This window comes from Piliocolobus tephrosceles, chromosome 2 (assembly GCF_002776525.5).
Source record: "Piliocolobus tephrosceles isolate RC106 chromosome 2, ASM277652v3, whole genome shotgun sequence".
Classification (NCBI taxonomy): Eukaryota; Metazoa; Chordata; class Mammalia; order Primates; family Cercopithecidae; genus Piliocolobus; species Piliocolobus tephrosceles.
In genome coordinates, this window is record NC_045435.1 from 86,040,797 (window position 1) to 86,061,831 (window position 21,035).

At 56.0% G+C, this 21,035-nt stretch overlaps 1 protein-coding gene across 1 annotated transcript; it reads left to right on the forward strand.

Annotated features, from left to right (window-relative positions):
* Positions 1-2,950: 2,950 nt before the first annotated feature.
* On the forward strand, positions 2,951-10,758 carry C2H3orf18 (chromosome 2 C3orf18 homolog). Its single transcript, XM_031935204.1, has 4 exons — positions 2,951-3,346; positions 7,056-7,081; positions 7,739-7,886; positions 9,048-10,758. The coding sequence occupies exons 1-4, from the start codon at positions 3,113-3,115 to the stop codon at positions 9,126-9,128; spliced, it is 489 nt and encodes a 162-aa protein (XP_031791064.1). The 5' UTR covers positions 2,951-3,112; the 3' UTR covers positions 9,129-10,758.
* Positions 10,759-21,035: the final 10,277 nt, after the last annotated feature.

Genomic DNA, 21,035 nt, shown 5'->3' on the forward strand with positions numbered 1-21,035 from the left:
GCCTTCTATAAAATACACGGCAGCGTCTCCCAAAGTGTGTCTTGTCAACATCCCCCCACCAGAATGTACTACTTTTTTTTTTTTTTTTTTTTTTGAGACGGAGTTTCCTCTTGTTGCCCAGGGTGAAGTACAATGGCGCGATCTCTGCTCACTGCAACCTCGGACTCCGGGTTCAAGCGATTCTCCAGCCTTAGTCTCCCAATTAGCTGGGATTACAGGCGTGAGCCAACACGACCGGCTAATTCTGTATTTTTAATAGAAACGGGGTTTCACCATGTTCGTCAGGCTGGTCTCGAACTCCTGACCTTAGGTGATCCATCGCCTCGGCCTCTCAAAGTGCTGGGATTACAGGCGTGAGCCACCACGCCAGGCCTTAAACTATTAAACATGCTGTTTCCCCGGCTCCTTCCCAGACCAGGAGACACAGGAGCGTTCGCATTTGTACCAGGCTACCCTGTGACCCCCATAAACTCCTTTGAAAACCGGCGGATTAGGAGTATCTGAGGGCTCCTTCCCTGAGATGATCATGCTGTGGATGGAAGCTATTGTGACGGTATATGTAGACTTGCCTGGGTCGGGGTGCCCAATAATAAATCCGCCCCACTCTCAACTTCTTTGGACGAAGATTCCCCATTTCTAGCCCGGGGTTGGAGTCATTTGCCAAGAACCCTCACACCAGAGTACCCATCTGAGTAGAAAGCCAAGGTTCAGGAAGAGAAAAGTAGTTTCTTCAAGGTCACAAAGTCAGCCAGAGTTCAGTGCAGGCCCAGAGACTTCCAGTCCACTGCTCTCCCCAAGTCTCCTCTGTACATCCGCGTTTGGGGGGCGTGAGTCTGTCCTGGCACGGGTACCTGGCAGGGGTCCCGAGGTCTGGCCCAGGAAGGACCTAGCCACGCACGGTCCCCCGCCCAACTTCAGCGGAGGCCACGCGGTCAGGGGTACTCTCTAAAAACTGCAACCAGGCTCCAGGCGCCAGGCTCCAGGATCCCTCTAGGGGTGGAGCCAGACCCGAGCGACAAGCGAACAGTCCAATTCTGGGCGGGCTCTAGGCCCGACAGCCAATCGGGGACCGGGGGCGCGGAGCGTGCAGTGAGGCAGGGCGCTGTAGCTTCGGGGATCCCCCGAGGCTGCTCCGCCCGGCCCCACCCCCGCCGTGGGTCCCGGCCCTACCCACCCTGGCTCACCCACCGAGGCCGGCAGAGCCAGCGCTCGCAGCTGAGGCCGGTGCGCAGTAGCGGGCCTGGCCAGCGGCTCGGAGCTTGCAGGGAGGGTGGACCTCTGGTCGGACCCGCAGCCCCAGACGCCGGGCCTGGGGGTTCCCCCCGCCCCGGCCTCCTGCCAGTCACTACCACCCCTAGCCTCTCCAGCTGAGCTCGGCGCCGGGAGAGGATTAAGTAAGTGCTGAGGTCGCTGCTCCTGTGCAAGAAGGGAGGCATCACAGGGTCGCGGAGGCGGGCATGGGGATTGGGGCAGGGAGGACTGAGAGACCTGGTGGAGAACGGCATGCGGGTTCTCGAAGGTCGCGGTGCCGACCCCTTTCGCCCCGGTTTCCTTCCCTTACCCTTTGGACCCTGAGGCAGGCCTGGAAAGTGGTCAGTAGGGCCCCTTCTCTCCTTTGGGAGGCGATGTAAACAGAGCCCCAGAGTTAAGGGTTTGGCCCAAGGTCACGCCCGGGATCAGTTGCAAAGCCAAGAAAAGAACCCAGGACTTCCTATGTGCCCAGCCTAGCTGGAGGGAGAAGGCAAAGAGGGATGAACCTTTCTACCCCATAACCCTCTGCCAGCCTTGCCCCTTCCTCAGGGGCCACCAGAGGTGTGTACACACCTCACACACGTACACGCATCTGCACAGGGAGGCACCCCCACTAATGCCCATGAACCAGCACAGAAAGGGACGTGTGCACCCATGAGCTAGGTATCCTTCCTCTCCCTAGGCCGCCCCGTCTGCAGCTTGGCTGGGACCTCTTCCCACCCCACCTTAACCAGGGCCCTCTTCACTGGGCAAATCTCTCACCTTCTGCTTCCAGAGGAGGTGGGTAAAGGAAGAGAAGGCACCCAAACTGGGAGCTCCATTCCTGCCTCGCCTTTCTTCTTGACCCTAGCAGCCCCTCTATTGTTGGTGGGTGGGGAGGGCAGTCCAGTGTCCCCGAGAGCCTGCAGAGAAGCCCGGCCAAAGAACCAGAACCTCTCTCTCCTTCTTGTCTTCTGGTCTTTCCGCATCAGCCTCCACCCACACTCCAAGCATAGTCTGGACCACACAGTGGACTGGTTCCAGGGGCTCCCATGGCTCCCCTTTGTGACTGGGTTGGCCATGGGGAGAAAATCTAACATGTAGTGGATTCTTACTGTGGATGGGGGTTGTGCTGAGCTAAGTCTTTCTTTGAGACCTGTTTGTTCTGCCATTTCTGTAACCCCATGACCCTGTAGACTCAGGAAAACGGAGACACAGGGAGGTGGAGTGACTTTCCAGGGATCACTAGTTAAGCGGCTGAGCTAGGTTTCAAAGACAGGCTTGTCTGACTCTTGGGCAAGTGTTTCCCTCCAGGAAAGGAAAAAGCTGTGGTATTTTTTCCCCAAACAGGATGAGGGATGTGGGAGGCAGGGAATGAGGTGGTGGATCTGGGGTGGTGGGGGATATGGGGACACAGGTTAGGGGGAATTTTTGATCAGGGGAGGGAGACCTTTTCTTTCAAACATCCCTGCTGTCTTTCATATCTTCCAGGTTTGATCACTATGATCATCTTATCCACAGAGGATGCAGGGCTTCATTTTTGTTCCTAAAAACAGGGGTACCATAGATATGTAAAGTATGTGTCCTAATGCCTCCTGAACTTGCCCTCATCCTTGCCCTCAAACCTTTACCTCACCAGTGCTTTCAGAACCTAGAGAGACTTCATCTCACTACTGAGTCCCTGTCCTTAGCCTTATGTTTCTTATTCTTTCCTTTCTAGCACCCAGGAAGGCAGGGGGCTCCCTTTATCCAAGGAGGTGACTGTGCAGGTGGCCACCACAGGTGGCAAGAACCACAGGCTGGGGCACTCCGGAGTCAGGAGTGAGTGGGCAGGTTGACTGGCCTCAGGCAGCCTCTCAGCCAGGGCCCTCTCCGCGTCAGCATGAACTCCAGGACCGCATCTGCTAGGGGCTGGTTCAGCAGCCACCCACCCACCTCTGAGTCTGACCTGGAACCTGCCACAGATGGGCCAGCCTCCGAGACCACTACCCTCAGCCCAGAGGCCACCACCTTTAATGACACCAGAATCCCTGATGCGGCTGGTGGCACGGCCGGCGTGGGTACCATGCTTCTGTCCTTTGGGATCATCACGGTGATAGGCCTGGCTGTGGCCATGGTGAGAGCTGGGGTAGGCTGGGGGAGGATAATCAGTGTTTAGATTTATAGAGAACCTGTTCAATCAGAAGACAGTCTGGTTGTTGTTGTTGTTGTTGTTGTTGTTGTTGTTGTTGTTGTTTTTGAGACAGAGTCTTGCTCCATCATCCAGGCTGGAGTGCAACGGCTCGATCTCGGCTCACTGCAACCTCTACCTCCTGGGCTTAAGCGAGTCTGCTGCCTCAGCCTCCCAAGTAGCTGGGATTACAGGCGTGAGCTGCCATGCCTGGCTAATGTTTTGTATTTTTAGTAGAGATGGGGTTTCGTTACATTGGTCAGGCTGGTCTTGAACTCCTGGCCTCAAGTGATCTGCCCCCGTCAGCCTCCCAAAGTGCTGGGATTACAGGCATGAGCCTCTTTGCCCAGCCAACAATCTATTAATGAGAGTGCGGTCCTCCTCTCTCACAGAGATTTGTCCATTGGGGCCCAGAGACCAGAGACCAGAGAGGCAATGCTTCCGACTGGAAGAAACAGAAAAGGTTCTCGGGAATTACATGGTGTCTTGAGCTGGGTGGTGAGGGCCACATAGTAGTCCGGGAGTTCCAAGTGGAGGGTCCTGATGGGCAAAAGTTTGGAGGCAGACAGGAGGTTCTGTGAGCAGCCAGCAGGACAGTTAGGGCAGTGGGTATGGGGTTGCAATAGGAGAAGAGGCTTAAAGGTGGTTGATGTGGACTGTGGGCAGCAGAGTCTGGGTGAGCTGATCTGCGCCTGGGAGGCTGTTGGCAGTGAACATTCATTTATTCACTTTACTGAGTGTACCTGCCCTGGACCAGGCCTTTGGGACCCAATAGAGGCTAGGAAGACAAGGTCCTGCCCTGTGATTCTTAAAGGAAGCGGGAAACATAAAAACCAAGGTTTCCAAGGGAAGCCTGCAGGGACTGACTTGGGGACTCAAGCAGGAAAGCAGGAGCTTTCCAGGCTGGGTGGTTAGGGACAACTGAGAAGCAAAATTAGAGTTGAGACCTCAAAGTGCAAGCCTGGCCTCCGTGTCATGAGAAGGGGTGGAGGTGGCAGCCATCAGGAAGGAAGGGGGCTGGGGAGAGGGCTGCAGGTATCATCCAGCAGTGAGTGTGACGCCTCTTGATCTGGTGTCAGTCCCTAAGGATATGGGCTGTCCCCCTAAGATGATACATGGACACTCAGAATGTCACTGAGGGACCACTGGAGATCATGCAGGCTGAGACTAGGGAGGATGGGGTGCCCCTGAAGTTCCCCAGTGTGCCTGGCAATGGTAGGATTCTGCCCACTGCCCCTTGCAGGTTCTGATGGCTGGCCTTGGGCTCAGGAGCATGTTGCTGTGACAAGTAGGGCTGTGGATGGTCCATCATGGCCTGGTTGGAGCTGCTGTTAAACCAGGGTTGCCATATGGGCCCCACAGGCTCCAGATTGCTGCCAGGGAGCAACTGCCAGCCAGGAAGCAGGCCCAGGGTGCAGCATAGGCAGAATGAGGCCAGGGCCTGAGAGGTCTCCTGGGTGGGGGTAAGGCAGGATGCCAGTGTTTTCCCTTGGCACCCATGCAGTGGGTAAGCAGATGGAGGCACCCTTAAGGGCAAAATGGGGCCTAGAAACTGCCCTCTTTACTTTCAGTGAAAGGTTTTGTCCTTGGAACTTGAGAACGCTTTCTTACTCTTTGTTCTAGAGGAACATTCAGAAGGCCTGGGTGGATGGCCCTCTTGCCAAAATCAGAGAGGTAGGAAGCTCATAGGACAAAGGCAGCGGAGGGCAGAAGATAGCTCCTGGGAACTGCAGACAGGCCCAGAGGTGCTCACTAAGTGCTGCTTCCTCTCCCCGATGCCAGTCTCAAGGAGGGCCGTGGGTACAAGGAGGAGCAAATCTGCACCAGGCTTTCTGCCTTACCCAGGAGGGAAAAGTGCTTGGCATGGGCAGACCAGGATCAGTGGTGGGGGAGGTTCCTGGAGGAGGCGGGGCTGCACCTGCTGGACAGTGAAGGGTAGAGAAGATTTGGAAAGGAAGGTGTGGGGGTGGGTGTTAGCTGAGGAACAGGGGAAAAGGCATGGAAATTGGGTAAAAGTTACGGCCTTTTCTGTAGATCCTTCTGAATCCCAGGGTCTCAGGGGAGGGAGGAGGGCTTGGGGCAAGGGCTGAGAGGTGGGGACCACAGGGGCTGGGGCTGGGGCTGGATCCACTTGCTCATGGTGGCAGGGGCTGGGCCAGAAGATCCCAGAGTTCCTGTCGCAGCCTACCCACAGGAGAGCAAGGGAGCACCCCTACATGGGACCCTGGACAGGAGGGGAGAATGAAGATCGATACTCCAGTTTCTTTTTAGGTTTTGGGGGTCCTGCAGGAGGAGCTCTGGGCCAGGCTGGAAACCAAACCAGATTCAAGCTGTGAATGGGCCACAAAGAATGTGAGAGGATTTGGAGCAAACCACAGGGCTGTGCTTTCCCCCAGGCAGAGGTAGTCATGCTCCTGGTAGTCAGAAACTGCCAGTTTAGGGAAGAGCAGGATGATGGCAGAAGTCCCTGGATTCCCTACCCAAGGTGGTCCCCCAGTTGTTACCCGCTTCCTTCCTCTCCTCAGTGCATTGTACAGGGTTTCTTGCTCTGACCTAGAGGTCCTAGATGTTTTCTCAGGCTGCCTAGGCCCTCATCTTTAAGGTTGTACATTGGGGGACCGGACCTCGGGGGTTCCTCTTGCATCAGAGCTTTGGGGGGTTGACCTGGGCTGATGCCTAGGGGCTCCGGTCCCCCACCCCTACCTTCGTCCACTGGGAGCCGTCAGCCTCCCATAGGAACTCCAGAGACCACCAGCTCAGTGCCTTGCCTAGAGCCACTGCTCTACACACTACAGAGTCTGGCCACTGCCTGTCCCTGGTTCTTTTTGTTGTTACAGAGACGGGGTTGCCCAGGCTGCACTCAAACTCCTGGGCTCAAGAGATCCTCCTGCCTCAGACTCTTGAGTAACTGGGACTACAGGCATGCGCCACCTTACCTGGTCCCTTTACTTTTTGCCTGCATGTGGCTTTGGGCCTGGGAAGAGTTGAGGGGAGGGTACGTCCCTTTCCTCTTCAGCCCTGGGGAGCCACAGGTGGGTGCTGAGTGGCTGGAGCTACAGTTAGTATTGGCAGCTCAGCCAATAGTTGGGGCCCACCAGTCCCCAGGCTGGGCCTAACTGTGTGGGCTCCCAGGCTGGAGGGAGCCTCTGAGTCCCTAAACTCAGCCTGGGCACTGTCTGCAGCTACAATGTCAAAAGGAGGCATGGGGCGGGCGCGGGGGCTCACGCCTGCAATCCCAGCACTGTAGGAGGCCAAGGCGGGCTGATCTCGAGGTCAGGAGTTCAAGACCAGCCTGGCCAACATGGTGAAACCCCATCTCTACTAAAATTACAAAAATTAGCCGGGTGTGGTGGTGCACGCCCTCCCAACTACTTGGGAGGCTGAGGCAGGAGAATCACTTGAACCCGGGAGTGGAGGTTGCAGTGAGCTGAGATTGTGTCACTGCACTCCAGCCTGGGTGACAGAGTGAGACTCTGTCTCAAAAAAAAAAAGAAAAAAAAGGAGGCATGAAGGTGAACGGGGGATGTATGTGTCATTAGGATGGGGACCCATGGGTCTTTTATTCATCAGCTTCAGCATGTCCCCATCCAGAAGGGCTGCTGGGTTCCTCAGGGCCTCCTCTCCTTGCCATTTGATGCTGCTCCTTCTCTTGCAGGTTTTGTACATCAGGAAGAAGAAGAGGTAATTCCCCACCCCAACCAAAATCCCAACCAAATCTCGAGCCCATGGGCAGTGCTGGGCTGGGCTCTGAGGGAAGTGAGTGAAAAGCTGGTCGGGGAGTCAAGGCCTCTTCTGCCCATTCACAGTTGGGGGTGACCACTTTCCTTTGGGGAGGGTTGAGGGCCCCCCTCCCACAAGGATCTCACACACAGGGCAGGCAGGTGTGAGGATTCTAGATAACTGGGTATAACCCTGAGATTGGGGATGGGCAGGGAGGGGGAAGGCTGGGATTACTCCCACCCAACTGCCCACCACCCTTGCCCTGCTGCTCTGAGCTGACTGCTACTGGCTCCCCAACCCCACCTGAGACTCAGACGCTGTGGATTACAGCAAGGCCCTAACCTAGGTGATCCCTGTAGGGCCCATGGATGACAGCTACTTGGCCTATGGCATTACCCTGGAGTGGATAACTGCTGCCTCCCTGGCTACCCATTTAAGGGATTGAGCTGGTACTATAGGTGCAGAAATGTCTGTCATTTGTTCTCATTTCAAGGGAAATCTTAAGGCCCTAAGCATGGTTGTGTGCTATGGCTCAGCTAGTCAGCAGGCAAGGCCTGGAGGGCTGCTGGGAGGGGAAGGGCCTGCCCTGTCCCCAGCAGCCTTTGCCCCCATCCCCAGGCTGGAGAAGCTACGCCACCAGCTCATGCCCATGTACAACTTCGACCCCATGGAGGAACAAGATGAGTTGGAGCAGGAGCTGCTGGAACATGGGCGGGACGCCGCCTCTGTGCAGGCTGCCACTTCTGTGCAGGCCATGCAGGGCAAGGTGGGCACTGACCAGGCTCCCCACCCCGCCTGCAGCATCCTCACCCTCCCTCCTTCTCATGCAGCTTTCTAGCACCTGCCTTCTGGTCAGATGGCAGGTATTGGGTACATGGCTTTTGCCAGATTTGTTCAGAAAGTGGTCAGATTGCTCTGGGGCCACACACAAACTCACAGCACAAGGCCAGGCTGAGGCAGTCCTGGGATCCAGCCTGGCTCGCCTCATAGCCTGCTGATCTTGGGAGACCCACTGGCATCTCTGAGCCTCAGTGTTCTCATCCACAAGTGAAAATCCTAATTCTTGCCCCGTGTGCCCCCATATACTGGTTAGGAAAGTAGGAAAGGACTAATGGGGGAGATGGTTGGTGGCTAGGACCCCAGGTTCCTCTGCTTCCTGAGAGTCCGTGGCCCTGAGTGGGTTGTGGATGGGGTCAGACTCTTGGGCAGCAGTACCTCTGAGTAGGCTGGTAGATTCCCAGTGGCTGACAGACCCAGGCATGTGAAGATCCCAGCCAAACTTGCCTCCTGTGTCCAAAGGGATAGGTGCCTGTGTGGCCATCCTGCTGTAGCCACTGGGCTGCCTGACCATTTGCTACCATTCCCCCAAATCCCCACGGGCCAGAGCACCATCAGCAGGCCTGACCTGCCCCTGATTCATCCAGCCTCTTTGCATCTTCTTGGGCTCAGAAAGAATCCAGGCTGGGAGTCTGAAGACCCTTTGGTTTTGCCAAAGGTTCTGCATCACCTGGGTCAGAATATATTGCCCCCTTGGGATAGTCAGGAACTCGCACTGAGAACCTTGGTCCACCCAGCCGCTGGGACTGCTGGCCACTTGACACTTGTTTCCATGTTCCTCCCTGTGCCAGGCCCTGTGCTAGGGCTTGGGGGTACAGAGTCCTGCCCTCTGATCCCCCGCTAGGAAAAGGCAATGCATGTGTAATTAAATCAACACAGTAAGTGCCTCCAAGGTGACAGGGCAAGCTGGGGAGGAGTCATCTGAGCAAGTAGTATTTCTAGGCTGAGCTTGCAGGGAGGGCATTCCAGGCAGAAACCATTGCTGGTGCCAAGCATAAGCAGGCACCAGGAAGTGAGGGTGGAGGTGACCGGGCCAGTGAATGCATGACCTTGCCCATGGTCTCTGATGCCTCTGCCTGTCTTCCTGCAGACTACTCTGCCCTCCCAGGGCCCACTGCAGAGGCCCAGCCGGCTGGTGTTTACCGATGTGGCCAATGCCATCCATGCGTGAGTGGCCTGGGACAAGCCTGAACTTCTGATAGAGACCCGCCATGGTGCCCACAGAGCTCCCCACTCCCTGATTGTCAAGACCTACTCTGAGGACCTGCCCTGCCAAGACACGAGAGGGCCCTGCCAGGCCCCAGCTGTTCTCCAGACCCACCTGCTGACTCTACGCTCTAAGAGAGGGCCCTGGCCAGGCTGGACTTCTGACCACTGACTTCTCCTGACCTGAGGGCCCTGGCACAAAGGGCATCCCTCATGCTGAGAAGGTCAAGAGCCTCTGCTGGCTTCCTCATCCCCTGTCCAGATTGCTCACATTAGGGTCTGCCCCACTAATGTGGAGGAAATCGGGGGAGATAACAGAGTGGGAGGAATTGGGGGAGGAAAGGGGAAGTTTCCCTCTGTTAGGGAAAGACCTGTTTTTTGGAATCTGGAGCCTCCTCTGGGGTGGGGAGAGGAAACCACCCAAGTTATAGGGACAGGGTAGGGCAGCACCTGTTATGGGCCCTGAGAAGCCCAGAGATGGAGCTGAAACTGCCCAGTATGCAAGGATGCCAGGAGAAGGACAGTTTACACCCAGGGTCCATCTGTACTACAGAGGGTCCAGGAGGTCTCCCAACCACCCATCCTTGGCAACCAGATGTTACTGGGGCCAAGCTAGGATGGGAGCTAAGGGGGAAGGAAGTAGGGGAACAGAAGTGGAAGGATGCAGCCCCCGCAGACCTGCCGAGAGGCCTCATGTATGTGCATGAGTGTGCCCGTGGGCAGACATGTGCCTGTCCCAGCACAGAGGGCAGGATGAGATTGTCCACATTGGCCCCACCCTCCAAGTCGACCTGTACCCCATGGTATGTAGCGGAGCATCAGGGTAGGCTATCTTCTCTGCCTTCAGTCTTCAGGGACTGCAGGGAAGAGGGAAGCATGCGTGGCAGGGCTTCTCTCTCCACTGCATTGCTTCACTAGGCTCACCTGCTTCTGAAAGCGGCTCCCTGTCTTGGGCTCTACTGAGGATCTGGGGTTGGGAGAGGCTGTTGGTCTGAGGGCAGTAATCACAGGCTGCAGGCTAGAGGGGGCAGTTACGACTGCCTGAAATCGAGTGAGGGATTGCACCTCAGAAAAAGATCTAAAAAAGCTAGTCTATGAATTTCCCACCTCCATCCCATCTATGGGAAGAGCCATTCAGTGTTTAGAGAGTGGGGAGATGGATCCCTGCACTTGGCCTCTCCAGAAGCCTTGGAGGGTCAGGGCTGATGCCAGGGGTCCTGGCAAGGCGTTGGGCAGAGACAGACCCCAAGAGCGGGGCATCTTTTTATGCTGGGCATACGTATACACACAAGCGTGCACAGAGGCATGTCCCGTGCCCAGCCTCTCCACCATCACTGTCCGCCGCTGGTTGGAGGGGATGCAGGGGTAGTGTGTGCAGACCTTCCATTGGGCAAATGCCACGTGTCAGGAGGGAAGGGCCTAGGAAGCCCCCATGAGGAAGGTTCTGGATTTATTCCCTCCTCTAAATGCTATAAATATGTTAGCACTTGAGCCGACTGGAGGCTGCCAGGAATTCAGGATGCATACAGCTGTAATTTAACCCAGAGCAGCTCCATGTGAGGGCATTAAAGATGTAATGAAGATGTTTACATGGAGAGAGTGTGAGCCTGTGACACTTGGGGTGTGGAACCCCAGGAGGGGCAGGATGGGTGAGGGGCTGTGGGGGGCCTGGGGATAGTTGCTTGGATCACAGCTAGGAGGTGGCAGCCCAGGTTTCTCTTGAGCCGTCGGAGGAAATGCCTCTGGCCCTGACTTCAAGGTTGCGCTGGGGCTTGGGGTCCCAAGGCCTGCCACCCCCTAGGGTGGAAAGGTCAACTGGACAGGACCTTGTGGGACTGGGGGAGGAAGGAGGTTTGAGCCCCAAGGGCCCTGGGGGAGGTATGGCCCCTCAGGACCCATAGGAGCTGCGTCTGAAACACAAAAGGAAGCAAAACAGTGTGGCCTTTTCTGGAGCACAAGGGTACAGGGGAAGGGTGAGGGGTGGGAAGCCATTAGGGTCATCTGTGTGGAACCCACCTGCAGGGTTCAGAAGGGTTTGGGGGAGAATGACACTAGGGTGACCAGCCATCCTGCTTTTCCCAGGACTATTCCAGTTTTAGCCCTGAAAGTCCCACAAACCAGAACTCTAAGTGACATCCAGGCCCTCCCCACAGAACTGAGTCTTCAGGCCAGCGTCATGGAAATAAGGGGTGGGTGAGCCCCCACCAGTTCCACGATGGAGGGCTGAGCTAGAGGAAGGGGCTGGGAGACAGGGCCTTAGGTGAGGGGAGGGCCATGTGCCCACGGACCAACCACACTGGGGTCACAGCTCAGCCTGTCAGTGATGGCCTTGATCTTTGGAAGAGGTCTCCTTCCCTCAACAGATTGGCAGGATTCTGGAGGGGGCATGGAGTGAGAGGAGAGGTGGTGGTGGGCTGTGTCTTCCCTTCCTGTTGGGTGGCCCTTCAGCCTAGGGATGTGGGAGCTGCAGAAGACCCAGCATCTGGGGGATCCTGAAGAAACGAGGCCTGTAGAATAAGGCTGGCTTCCAGGGACCAGGACCTGGACAGTGGCTCCAGGAGGACCCCAGTGCCCATCCGCTCCTGGCTGCCTGCCCCATGCCCCTCTCCTGCGGAGCGGGCTTGGCTAGACGATGTGCACAGGGCAGCAGACTCTGTGGGTGCCAGGGCCCCTGTTTGCACCTCTTGTGCCCTCAGAGGCACCTTCTCCCCAATCCACCCACCTTCTCTCTATCTCTTATTCCCAGTCTTTCAGGAAAACCAAGTTCCCAGGTCTTGCAGAGTGTGGGGTCAATAAATATTGGGATGAAAGGTTCTGGTTGGCGTGTCCTCCTTGAGGCCTTGAGCCTGGTGTGCTCACCACCCTCAGCCAGGCAGTGGAATGAGATGGAGTCGCCTGCCTGCCTCACTGCTCCTGACTTAAATGGGGCCCTTTGAGAAATGCCCCTTGCCCAACAATACACACACACACACACACACACACACACACACCCCACACACACTCTTCTGTAAGTAAAACCCTTCCTTGGGAGTAGCAACCAGGGCTTGGGCTCAGAAGTTGGGCAGTTTGCAGTAGGTGGTATCTGAAGACGTGGCTTGGCGCCTTCAGAGGCCATCTTGTTTAATAAAGTGAAATGTCACCTTTGAGCCAAAGTGAATGAAATAATCCCATTGCCTGGCTGCAGGCAGGCACTGGGGACGCCTACAGAATATAAAGGAAAGTTCTTGTGGGGGAGGGCCCAGAAACTCCAGTAGAGCAGCCTGACCTTGCTATGGATTCCTTCCAGAAACATTGCTAAGTGTCTATCATGAGCCTGGCATCACAGTCCTGAGGGTGAACCAACCTAGACTCTGCATTTCCATTCTAGATAGAGGAGACAGATGTCAAATAGAAAAAAAAACGTGTGTGTGTGTGTGTGTGTGTACACGTAACACACATTCTATAGGTCTATATATCTCTATATCTACAGCTGTAGGAAAAAGAAGGTGGGGTGGGAGCAGGGTGTGCCTAGGGATTTTATAGGCTGAGGGCAGACACCCCCGCCCCATCCTGCCCAGCTGCACCCCTCAGCAGGCCTCAATGTGGAGAGCCGTGGTCAATGATATCTGGGGGAACCCCAGGAGACGCTGTTTTGACATCCCCACACAACTTGTCCTCTGAGGGCTCAGGACAGGGGGGCCTTAGTCACCCAGAGGACACTCTAAAAGGCCAGAGTTGCTGAGAAAAGAACAAGAAGTATGTAGACATCAGCTGCAGGAAAAGGAGGAAGGGAGAGCATGGAGACCCCTTAGGTGGGGTGGGACCAGGATGCCCTCCCACCTGTGGGTCTGCCTGTGGCACCTTCTGTCACCTCCCCTCAGCCCTCAGAGCCCTGGCAGCAATCCCTGCCCCTCACCCTAGGCGCTTTGGTGCTGCGAGTGGAGGATCAGGGCAGGTGTCAATGCTCCCCGGGAACAACTCCCTGCCCCTCTGCCCCAGCCCGAGGGAGCTAGGGGAAGGGCAGCAGGCATACAGGGAGGAACGAGAAGTGGGTGTCGCCTCCCCCGCCCCAGAAAAATCTCTAGGGCTTCAGCCCAGGAGAGAGTCTGTCTGGGAAGCAGAGAGGGAGGTGGAGCTGAGACCTATCTGGGAAGGTGGTTTCCTTTTCCCAGCCCCTGGCCTGGGGAAAGCAGTCTGTGTCAAAGAGACCTTCTGCTGGGTAGAGGAGGAGGACCTGCTTCTCAGGTCTGCCCTCAGCTTTGAAGAATCCCCCTCTCTCTCAGGGTTCTGCTGGGATGGTGATCCTCTGGGAGCCTGGGGCCAAGGTTTCTGTCTGGAGATGTTACCCTGAACTCAAATCTGCTGACAGGGGAGGGAGGTCTAGACAACCTTTACTCTGAGGCCAGGGAGCCCCCTACCTGGCCTCACCCAGGGGATACCAAGGCCTTCAGTAAGCCAGGTCAGCTCTGATCAGTTGGTCACAGCCTGAGCCAGATGTTCACATTTTGGGCAAAATCTCAGGTAGCCCATCACGCCACTTAACTTGAAAGCAAAGTGAAAAATCACACAGAGGCCTCCCTGGTGTCTCCCTCATGCCGAGTCCACAGGAGGAATCAAGCACTTTCGGTATGTTCAACCATGTTCTTGCAGGAGTGCTTGCTGCCCTTGAGAGCCAAGTCTGCTGGTCAGAGAAAGTGTGCTGACTGAGTTGCTCCCAACTCCAAGAGTTGCATTCAGGGAGGCCTGCCTGGAGGAGGCACAGGAGCAGCACCAGCCACCTTCACTTTCTGCCTGACTCACCAGGACCTGGGTTGCAGGCCAGGATGTGACAGCCTGTGCTGCCTATTCTGTGGGTGTGGTTGTGGCTGTGACAGATGTGGCACAGGCTGTCTAGCAGTGGAACAGAACAACAGAACCCAGTGAGAAACATTCTCTACCCGTGGCATTTCCCAAGAAACCCAGTGGAGTGCTGCTCTCTCTTCCAGCAGGCACAGCGGCATCCAGGAGGTGCCACACTCCTGGCTGATCCTCCTGTGGCAGCTACACCAGCTTCCCTTCTCTGGGTCCAGCTCGTGGCCCAGCAGAGCAGCCCCTCATTCCCAGCCTGGGGGACTCAATAACATAAAAGCCAGTCCCACCAAGGGGTGTTAAGAGGGCAGGTCACCGGTTAGAAGCCACTGGGCCTGGGCTAATGGATGGCCCCAGTGGGCCAGACTTGTAAGAGGTGCCCAGCCCCATTTACCCATGAAGAACTGGGTGGTCAGAGGGGCTGAATGAAGTGTCCATGATTGCCCCACTCTGTGGGGCTTTGGAGCCCCATGCTGTCTGCTCTTCCCACAACACCAAGGGAGAAAGTGAAGTTGGCAGCCACTTGGCCCCTTACCACAGTTCTTGATACCAACTTCAGGCTTGCCCTGGCTGAGAACTTTGGGGGCTGCAGAAGAAGATGGCCCCACGGTTCCAGCCTGGGTGAGTGGGCAGAGCGATGGGGAGGGGAGCTGGGGTGGAGGCTTGAGAAAGAGCAGGTCCTGGGCCATAGAGGGAGCAAGAAATGGGGGTGAGGGGGTTGTTCCTCAGGAGTCTCAAGGTTCAGGCCCCAGTCCTGGATTTGGCATGAACTGACCAAACCAGGAGGGAGGATCTGTTCCCTCCTCTGGCCCTCAGTTGACTCATTTGTAAAGTGGACAAAGTAATCCTGCCCTTCTTTTTGCCCAGGCACGGGGAGGTGGGAGGCAGGAATTGGTCGGATAGGCTTTGAAAAGGGAAGGCCTAGGTGGAGCGGGGAAGGGGCTAGGGGCTGTCATCTGGGCCCACCTTCAGACTGGCCAAGCTCCAATAAGGCTCAGAGTCACTCGGTGCTTCCCCTTCACTGGGAACCTTGGAGAGACAACCTGGGACAAAGACAATGATTCAGAGCTTCTCCAGCCACACCAAATATAACTGCTTCCCAGGCCCTGACGTCTCCCAGGTCTGAAGTAAAGGACAAGGATTGTCTCTCAGCAGGGGACCTTGGAGGGGGGATTTGGATGAAGTCTCCTTGGGGACCTCATATCTTTGATTTTGGAGGGGGCAGGGTGGTGGGTATGAGAAAGAGGCCTGCCTGATGGGTTCCTGGGCACCACCTCTGTCCGTCTGTCCTAGTAACAGAAGGAGACACAGTTCAGCCAGTAAAGCTTGGGTAAAGCCTGGAGTCCAGCTGGAGGGGCTGGCAGGGCAGGGACCTGGTGCGCCCTCCTGCCAGGGATACGCTCTTGCTGGAGGCCAAGGCAGGCGGGAGGCTATCCCCTGTGCCAGAGCCATTGGCAGGGAAGGCACGGAGAACACATGAAGCCCCTGGCTTCAGGCTAACTTCATGGGGACTTTCCCTGGGACGTCCCTCACCTGTGGCTGTCCCTGATCCCTCAGGCCTTGGCCCCTTCATCTTCACCTTCTCTTTGAATTTTGTCCTGGCCAATGTTCTCTCTTTACTCTAAATGAAAGCAAGTGCCTGGGCTGGTCTAAGCCCTGTCTGAGTCCCTAGTCCCCACTTGGACTTGAGCCCATGCCTGTCTTGAGCCTGGTACCCTAAGAGGGGCTGTCCACGGGGATCTCTACTCCTACCCCACCGTACAGCACCTACTGCCTGCTGTGTACCCCCTCCCATCATCTCATTTAATCCCTGTGATAAACATTAGCCCCCTCTTATAGACAAAGCACAGGGGGACTCAGAGAAGCAGTGAGACTGGCCGTGCAGCCGTGACGCAGGGATGGCAGGTCACAAGGGCAGAGCTCGGGGAGAGCCTGAGAACAGGGCCGGCTCCCTGCACATAGCTGGCACCCAGGAATGTCACCAATTTCACAATCTTCCAGGCCATTTTCTAACTAAGTGGTCTTGCTCATGGAGATCCCTGTCAAAGAGATAGGACCCCTAACCTTGGTCCAGGTGCGGCAGGTGAGGCACTCAGCAAATGAGACTCCCCAAACCTGGGCTCCTCAAAGAGCAGCAGAGCCCCTCACCCCAGGTAAGCCTCATCCTGGCCACCTCTTGGCTGATCCTGGGACCCTAAAGCTCCCTCTTGGTTTACTGCCCACCTTGAGGTTTCTTCCTGGCTATGGTTTCCCATGGCACCTTTCTGGACGCTAGTGGGATGGGGGCTGGTTTGAGAGTTCAGTCCAATTCTATCTACCTCGCCTAGCACATCTCTTATATGCTGAACTGAGAGCCCTGTAAGGTGGTTTTGCACACAGGCCCCTGTATCCCCAACCAGGAGTGGTGCCAGAAATGTATAACAATTCCATACGTGAACTTCCAGGTGCTCCAGCCAACAACTCCGGAGAGCTGCCAGAAGGGCCTTGGTAGTGGGCCTTTGGCTACCTTGAGGGCCAGAATCTGGTCCTAATAAGTCACTCTTGATTGGTGCAATCTGGCACCATCTCACTTTACTCTCAGTAGCCCCTGGGAGGGTATACGGTCACCCCTATTGCAGAGGAGGAGACCCAGCACCCAGAGACTGAGGGCATCAGACTCAGAGCCAGGGACCTGGCCCTTCTCCCACACCATTCTAGAAAGGAGCCTCAGATAAGATAAGCCTCAGAGACTGCGGGTGCAGGGGCCTGACAGGGCACCCAGCAGGCACTATCCACTTCACTCCCCAATCTGCCCGCCAACCTTCCATGCCAGCCTGTTCTGCCACCTGCTTGCAGTTCCAGGCACTGCCACTTTCAGACAGGTCACCTGTCTGGTGGCCCAGGGGTTCTGTGGTCCCACCCTCAGATCTCTTCTCTGCACTTGGCCTCTCCCACATGTGGCATGAAGAGCAGACCCCAGACTGCAGACCCTCATATAGGAATCAACTGGCAAGGCCAGGACTAGGCCAAGTGAATGAAGGGCCTAGGCTTCAAAATTTAAGGAGCCACTCACTCTCAGGTACTGACACTGCACTTTCACCAACATTAATGTATGTGCCTCCTTAAATCTCATGCCCTGGATACCTCACTCACCCGAATCTCAGGCCCCTCCCTACCTAAGGCTGATATTAAACCCCTACCCTCCTCCCACACCCTGCTAGCAGGCTGGAGGCCCCAGAGGTCCAAGCAATGAGAGTGTGGGCCAAACCCTGCCCCAGCTGAAGCTCATCAGGAAGCTCTTTACCCAGAGGCGGCTGAGAACACCAGATTATGAGAGATTTAAGGGATTCCTCAGCGGCTCGATAATGGGTCAATAAAAATGACACTCTGAAACTCCAGGTGAAGGAGGCAGGAAGATTCATGCTATAAATCCCTTCAGATGAGTCAGCCCCAGAGTCTGTGTGCGTGTGGACCTCCTGGGGCACTCACAGACAGAATCCGAGCCCATTTAATTCCCCAGCAACCCACAGAGTGGGCACCCCTTGTGCTCCCACATTACAGATGGGGAAACTGAGGCACAGGGTAGTAGGGTTGCTCAGCACAAGGCAGGGCCTGAATTTGATCTCAGGTAGGTGAACCCAAGTTCACATCCCCGAACAAGGAAAGAATATCCTCTGAAGACAGAGCTGGCTTCTCCTGACACCACTCATTCATTCTCTTCACACGTTCCCAGCTCTTCCACAGCAGGCCCTCTGCTGGGCTCTGGTGCTGAGGGGCACCCAGTCGGTGCTGGACTTGGAAGAGACCCCCCAGCAGGAAAGCCAGGACAGCAGCACTGACAGCAACAACAGCCCCCTCGGGAAGAAGTGACCAGAGAGGCAGCTGGGGACAGGGGACTCCAGAGGAGCCGACACCACTGCCTGGGAGTGAGGCAAGGCTTTCATGTGCTGGGCCTCTTGCTGGGTTTGATAAAAGGTGGCGGTGGATGTTTCAGGCTGGGCAGGGGGCAAGGGGTGAAGGACATGAACTTCCCCACAGCCAGGACACTAAGATGGTGACCTCACCAGGTGAGTCCGGTGGGTATGGAGCTCCCGCATGGTGCTGGGCCAGCACGCCATGCGATACTTATCCTGCCTGCTCTGCTGAGGCCTTTGTCGCAGACGATGGTGCTGGGTGGGGAGTGGATCTGTTGGACACTGCTCTGTAAGATCTACCAGGACAACAGGTGCTGCTAAATGACTCCCCCAGAGAGACCGCACCTGCCTCCACACCCTCCAAAGGGGCCCAGGAGGCCTGTTCCCATCGCCCAAATGGTGACCATCCCAAACCTGGGTGGGTGGGGTGGGTGCAAGTTTCCTTCGTGCGGCAGGCAAGGGCACACTGTTTGGAGCCATTCTGAATGTGAACACCAGGTGGCGGTGCAGACCCAGATTATTAGGTGGGAGCAGGCAGGGGCTTGCCTGAAATTTGGCCTTGAGGCTTTTTTCAGGGGCCTGGGGTCTGGGAGGCTGCTGCATTGGAGCTGTTTGCTTCCTCCCTGCCAGAAGCGGGTCTGGACTGGGGTTGGGTCAGGCACACTGTCTGGTCACCACTGTATCCTGAGTCTGCCACATAATGGGTGCTTAGGGCTATTTATCAAATGGAGAATTGAATAGGTGGTCCTTGCCTCATGGGAATTAAGTGAGTTAATATATTAAAAGCACGTGGAGAGCCATCAGTGAAAGTGTGCAGCTATTTGTACTTTTTGTTGTTGTTGTTGTTGAGACTGAGTCTCGCTCTGTCGCCCAGGCTGGAGTGCAGTGGCCAGATCTCAGCTCACTACAAGCTCCGCCTCCCGGGTTCCCGCCATTCTCCTGCCTCAGCCTCCCGAGTAGCTGGGACTACAGGCGCCCGTCACCTCGCCCAGCTAGTTTTTTGTATTTTTTAGTAGAGACGGGGTTTCACCGTGTTAGCCAGGATGGTCTCCATCTCCTGACCTCGTGATCCGCCCATCTCGGCCTCTCAAAGTGCTGGGATTACAGGCTTGAGCCACCGCGCCCGGCCTATTTGTACTTTTATTATGGAGGGTGGTTCTTCTCATCAGGGCCCACCTATCTGGGCTCAGGGCATCTAAACTGCGGGCCCTGCCCTGGGATTTGGACAGCCTCCGCCAGCAGGGGATAAAGACTGGACCCCAAGGCCTTACCACTCGATGCAGCAGCCCTGTGGGCAGTTAGGGGACAGAAGGGGCCTGTTATAAGCACTGAGGATGGCACACAGGGGTCAGGCCCCTAGGCCTCACCATGCAGCTTCCATAGCAGGGGGAGAGGCCACCTGCTACTGTCCCGTAAGTGCTGTCAGGACTGGGCCACTGGAAGGGTTAGCTAGCCGGAGGTTAGGGAGGGATGAGGGTAGAGCATGCCCCTCAGTGGTCAGGGCCCAGGCTCTCAGAGTCATCTGATCATTCCCTCCCAGGCTTTTCTCGTTGCACACCTTTGCCTTCCCTGAGACCTCCACTGTAAATACCTGTCTCATTCTTACTTCAAATCCTGGCTCCCTTCCCTGCCCACCCAAGGCATTGCGCAGAAAGCCGCTCTCAGACGCCAACCTCCCTCCCCCCAGGTCCTCCCCACAGAGCTCTCATGAGCTCCATCAGTCACCTTGCCTGACGCAGAGTCTCAGTAAGGTTGAGTGACTTGTCCTAGGTCACACAGGATTTGCACCCAGCTCTGTTGAACTCCTTCAGCAGTCTTGAACAGGCTTGGGTTATCTCTGCGTCCCTTATGGTGGGTTCCTGAGTGTGTCACCAAGGGCCCCTTCTTTTTGGCTCCTGCATCCCCCAACATGAACAAGCGAGATGGGGACATTTGCCACCTCCAGCGACCTGGCTGTGACTGGGAGGGCAGGAACTGTACCACCTCTTCCCCATATATCATGTCCAGCAAGGCAGACAGCAGGAAACAAGCCGCTGCTGCGCCGGGACTCCTGGTGATCCAGTGCAGCAGGCGGCTGGACTCTAGGGAGGAGCTGTGACTGGCCCCACACCTCTTTGGGCTTCCAGAGGGGGCATACCTCACGGCGAGTCAGCTCTGTCTTCTGTAATACCATGGGTTCTGGTGCCAGGTGTCCCAGACACCCCTGTCCAAGGGCTCTGGGGCAACTGCATTCTCCTGAGTGCCCCTTGCTACATGAATGAGCTTATCTGAATCACAGCTAAGCCACCATGCAACTCCAGGAAAGTCCCTGAACCTCTTGCCTCAGTTTCTTCATCTGTAAAGTGGGGCAAGTCTTCCTACTTGACAGAATTAAGAGTTCAATGCCAGTGAGTACCAAGATATGGAAAAAAAAAAGTATAAAAAGAGTTCAAGCCCTGGGTTTGAGACCAGCCTGGGCAACACGGCAAGACCCCCGTCTCTACAAAAAAAAAAAAAAAAAAAAAGCTTTTTTTAATTAGCCAGGCTTGGTGGCATGTGCCTGTAGTCCCAGCTATTAAGGAGGCTGAGGTGGGAGGATTGCTTGAGCATGGGAAGTCAAAGCCAGCCTTGGTCACATTCTCCACTTTAAAGACCCTGTCTCTAAAAATAAAAATAAAAATAAAATAAAATAAAATAAAAAATAGTTCATATGTGTAGAGGGTCTAGAACAGTGCCTGACATACAGGAACACTAGGTAAATATTTGCTTAGTAAATGACATGCTAAAGGTCTGAAAGGTGGCCCACGGGGGACAGAGCTTTTGCAGGGGTGGGGCCTCTGAGCCATACACAGGCTCAGCCCTCAGGCAGCCCTGAGGTCTACAGGGGCTGCAGGGCCACCCAGTTCTAGGTTACACTTCCTGGCTCCACAGTCTGGAAGGTCTAACCCTTGAAGTGGCCCCGAGTTCTAAAGTTGCCTCTACCTAGCAGTGCATGTGCCCTCACCAAGTCCCCCACTGCCAGGTGGGGGCAGGGTCATGGGGCAATCCCGTGCTCTACACCTGGCTTGACCTGGAGCCTCCTGTAGACACAACCCAGACTTGGATCCAGCCTGGGAGAGGTGAGTAGGGGCAGCTGGGGCAGGTGAGAAGGATGGGGCAGTAGGGCCCCATCT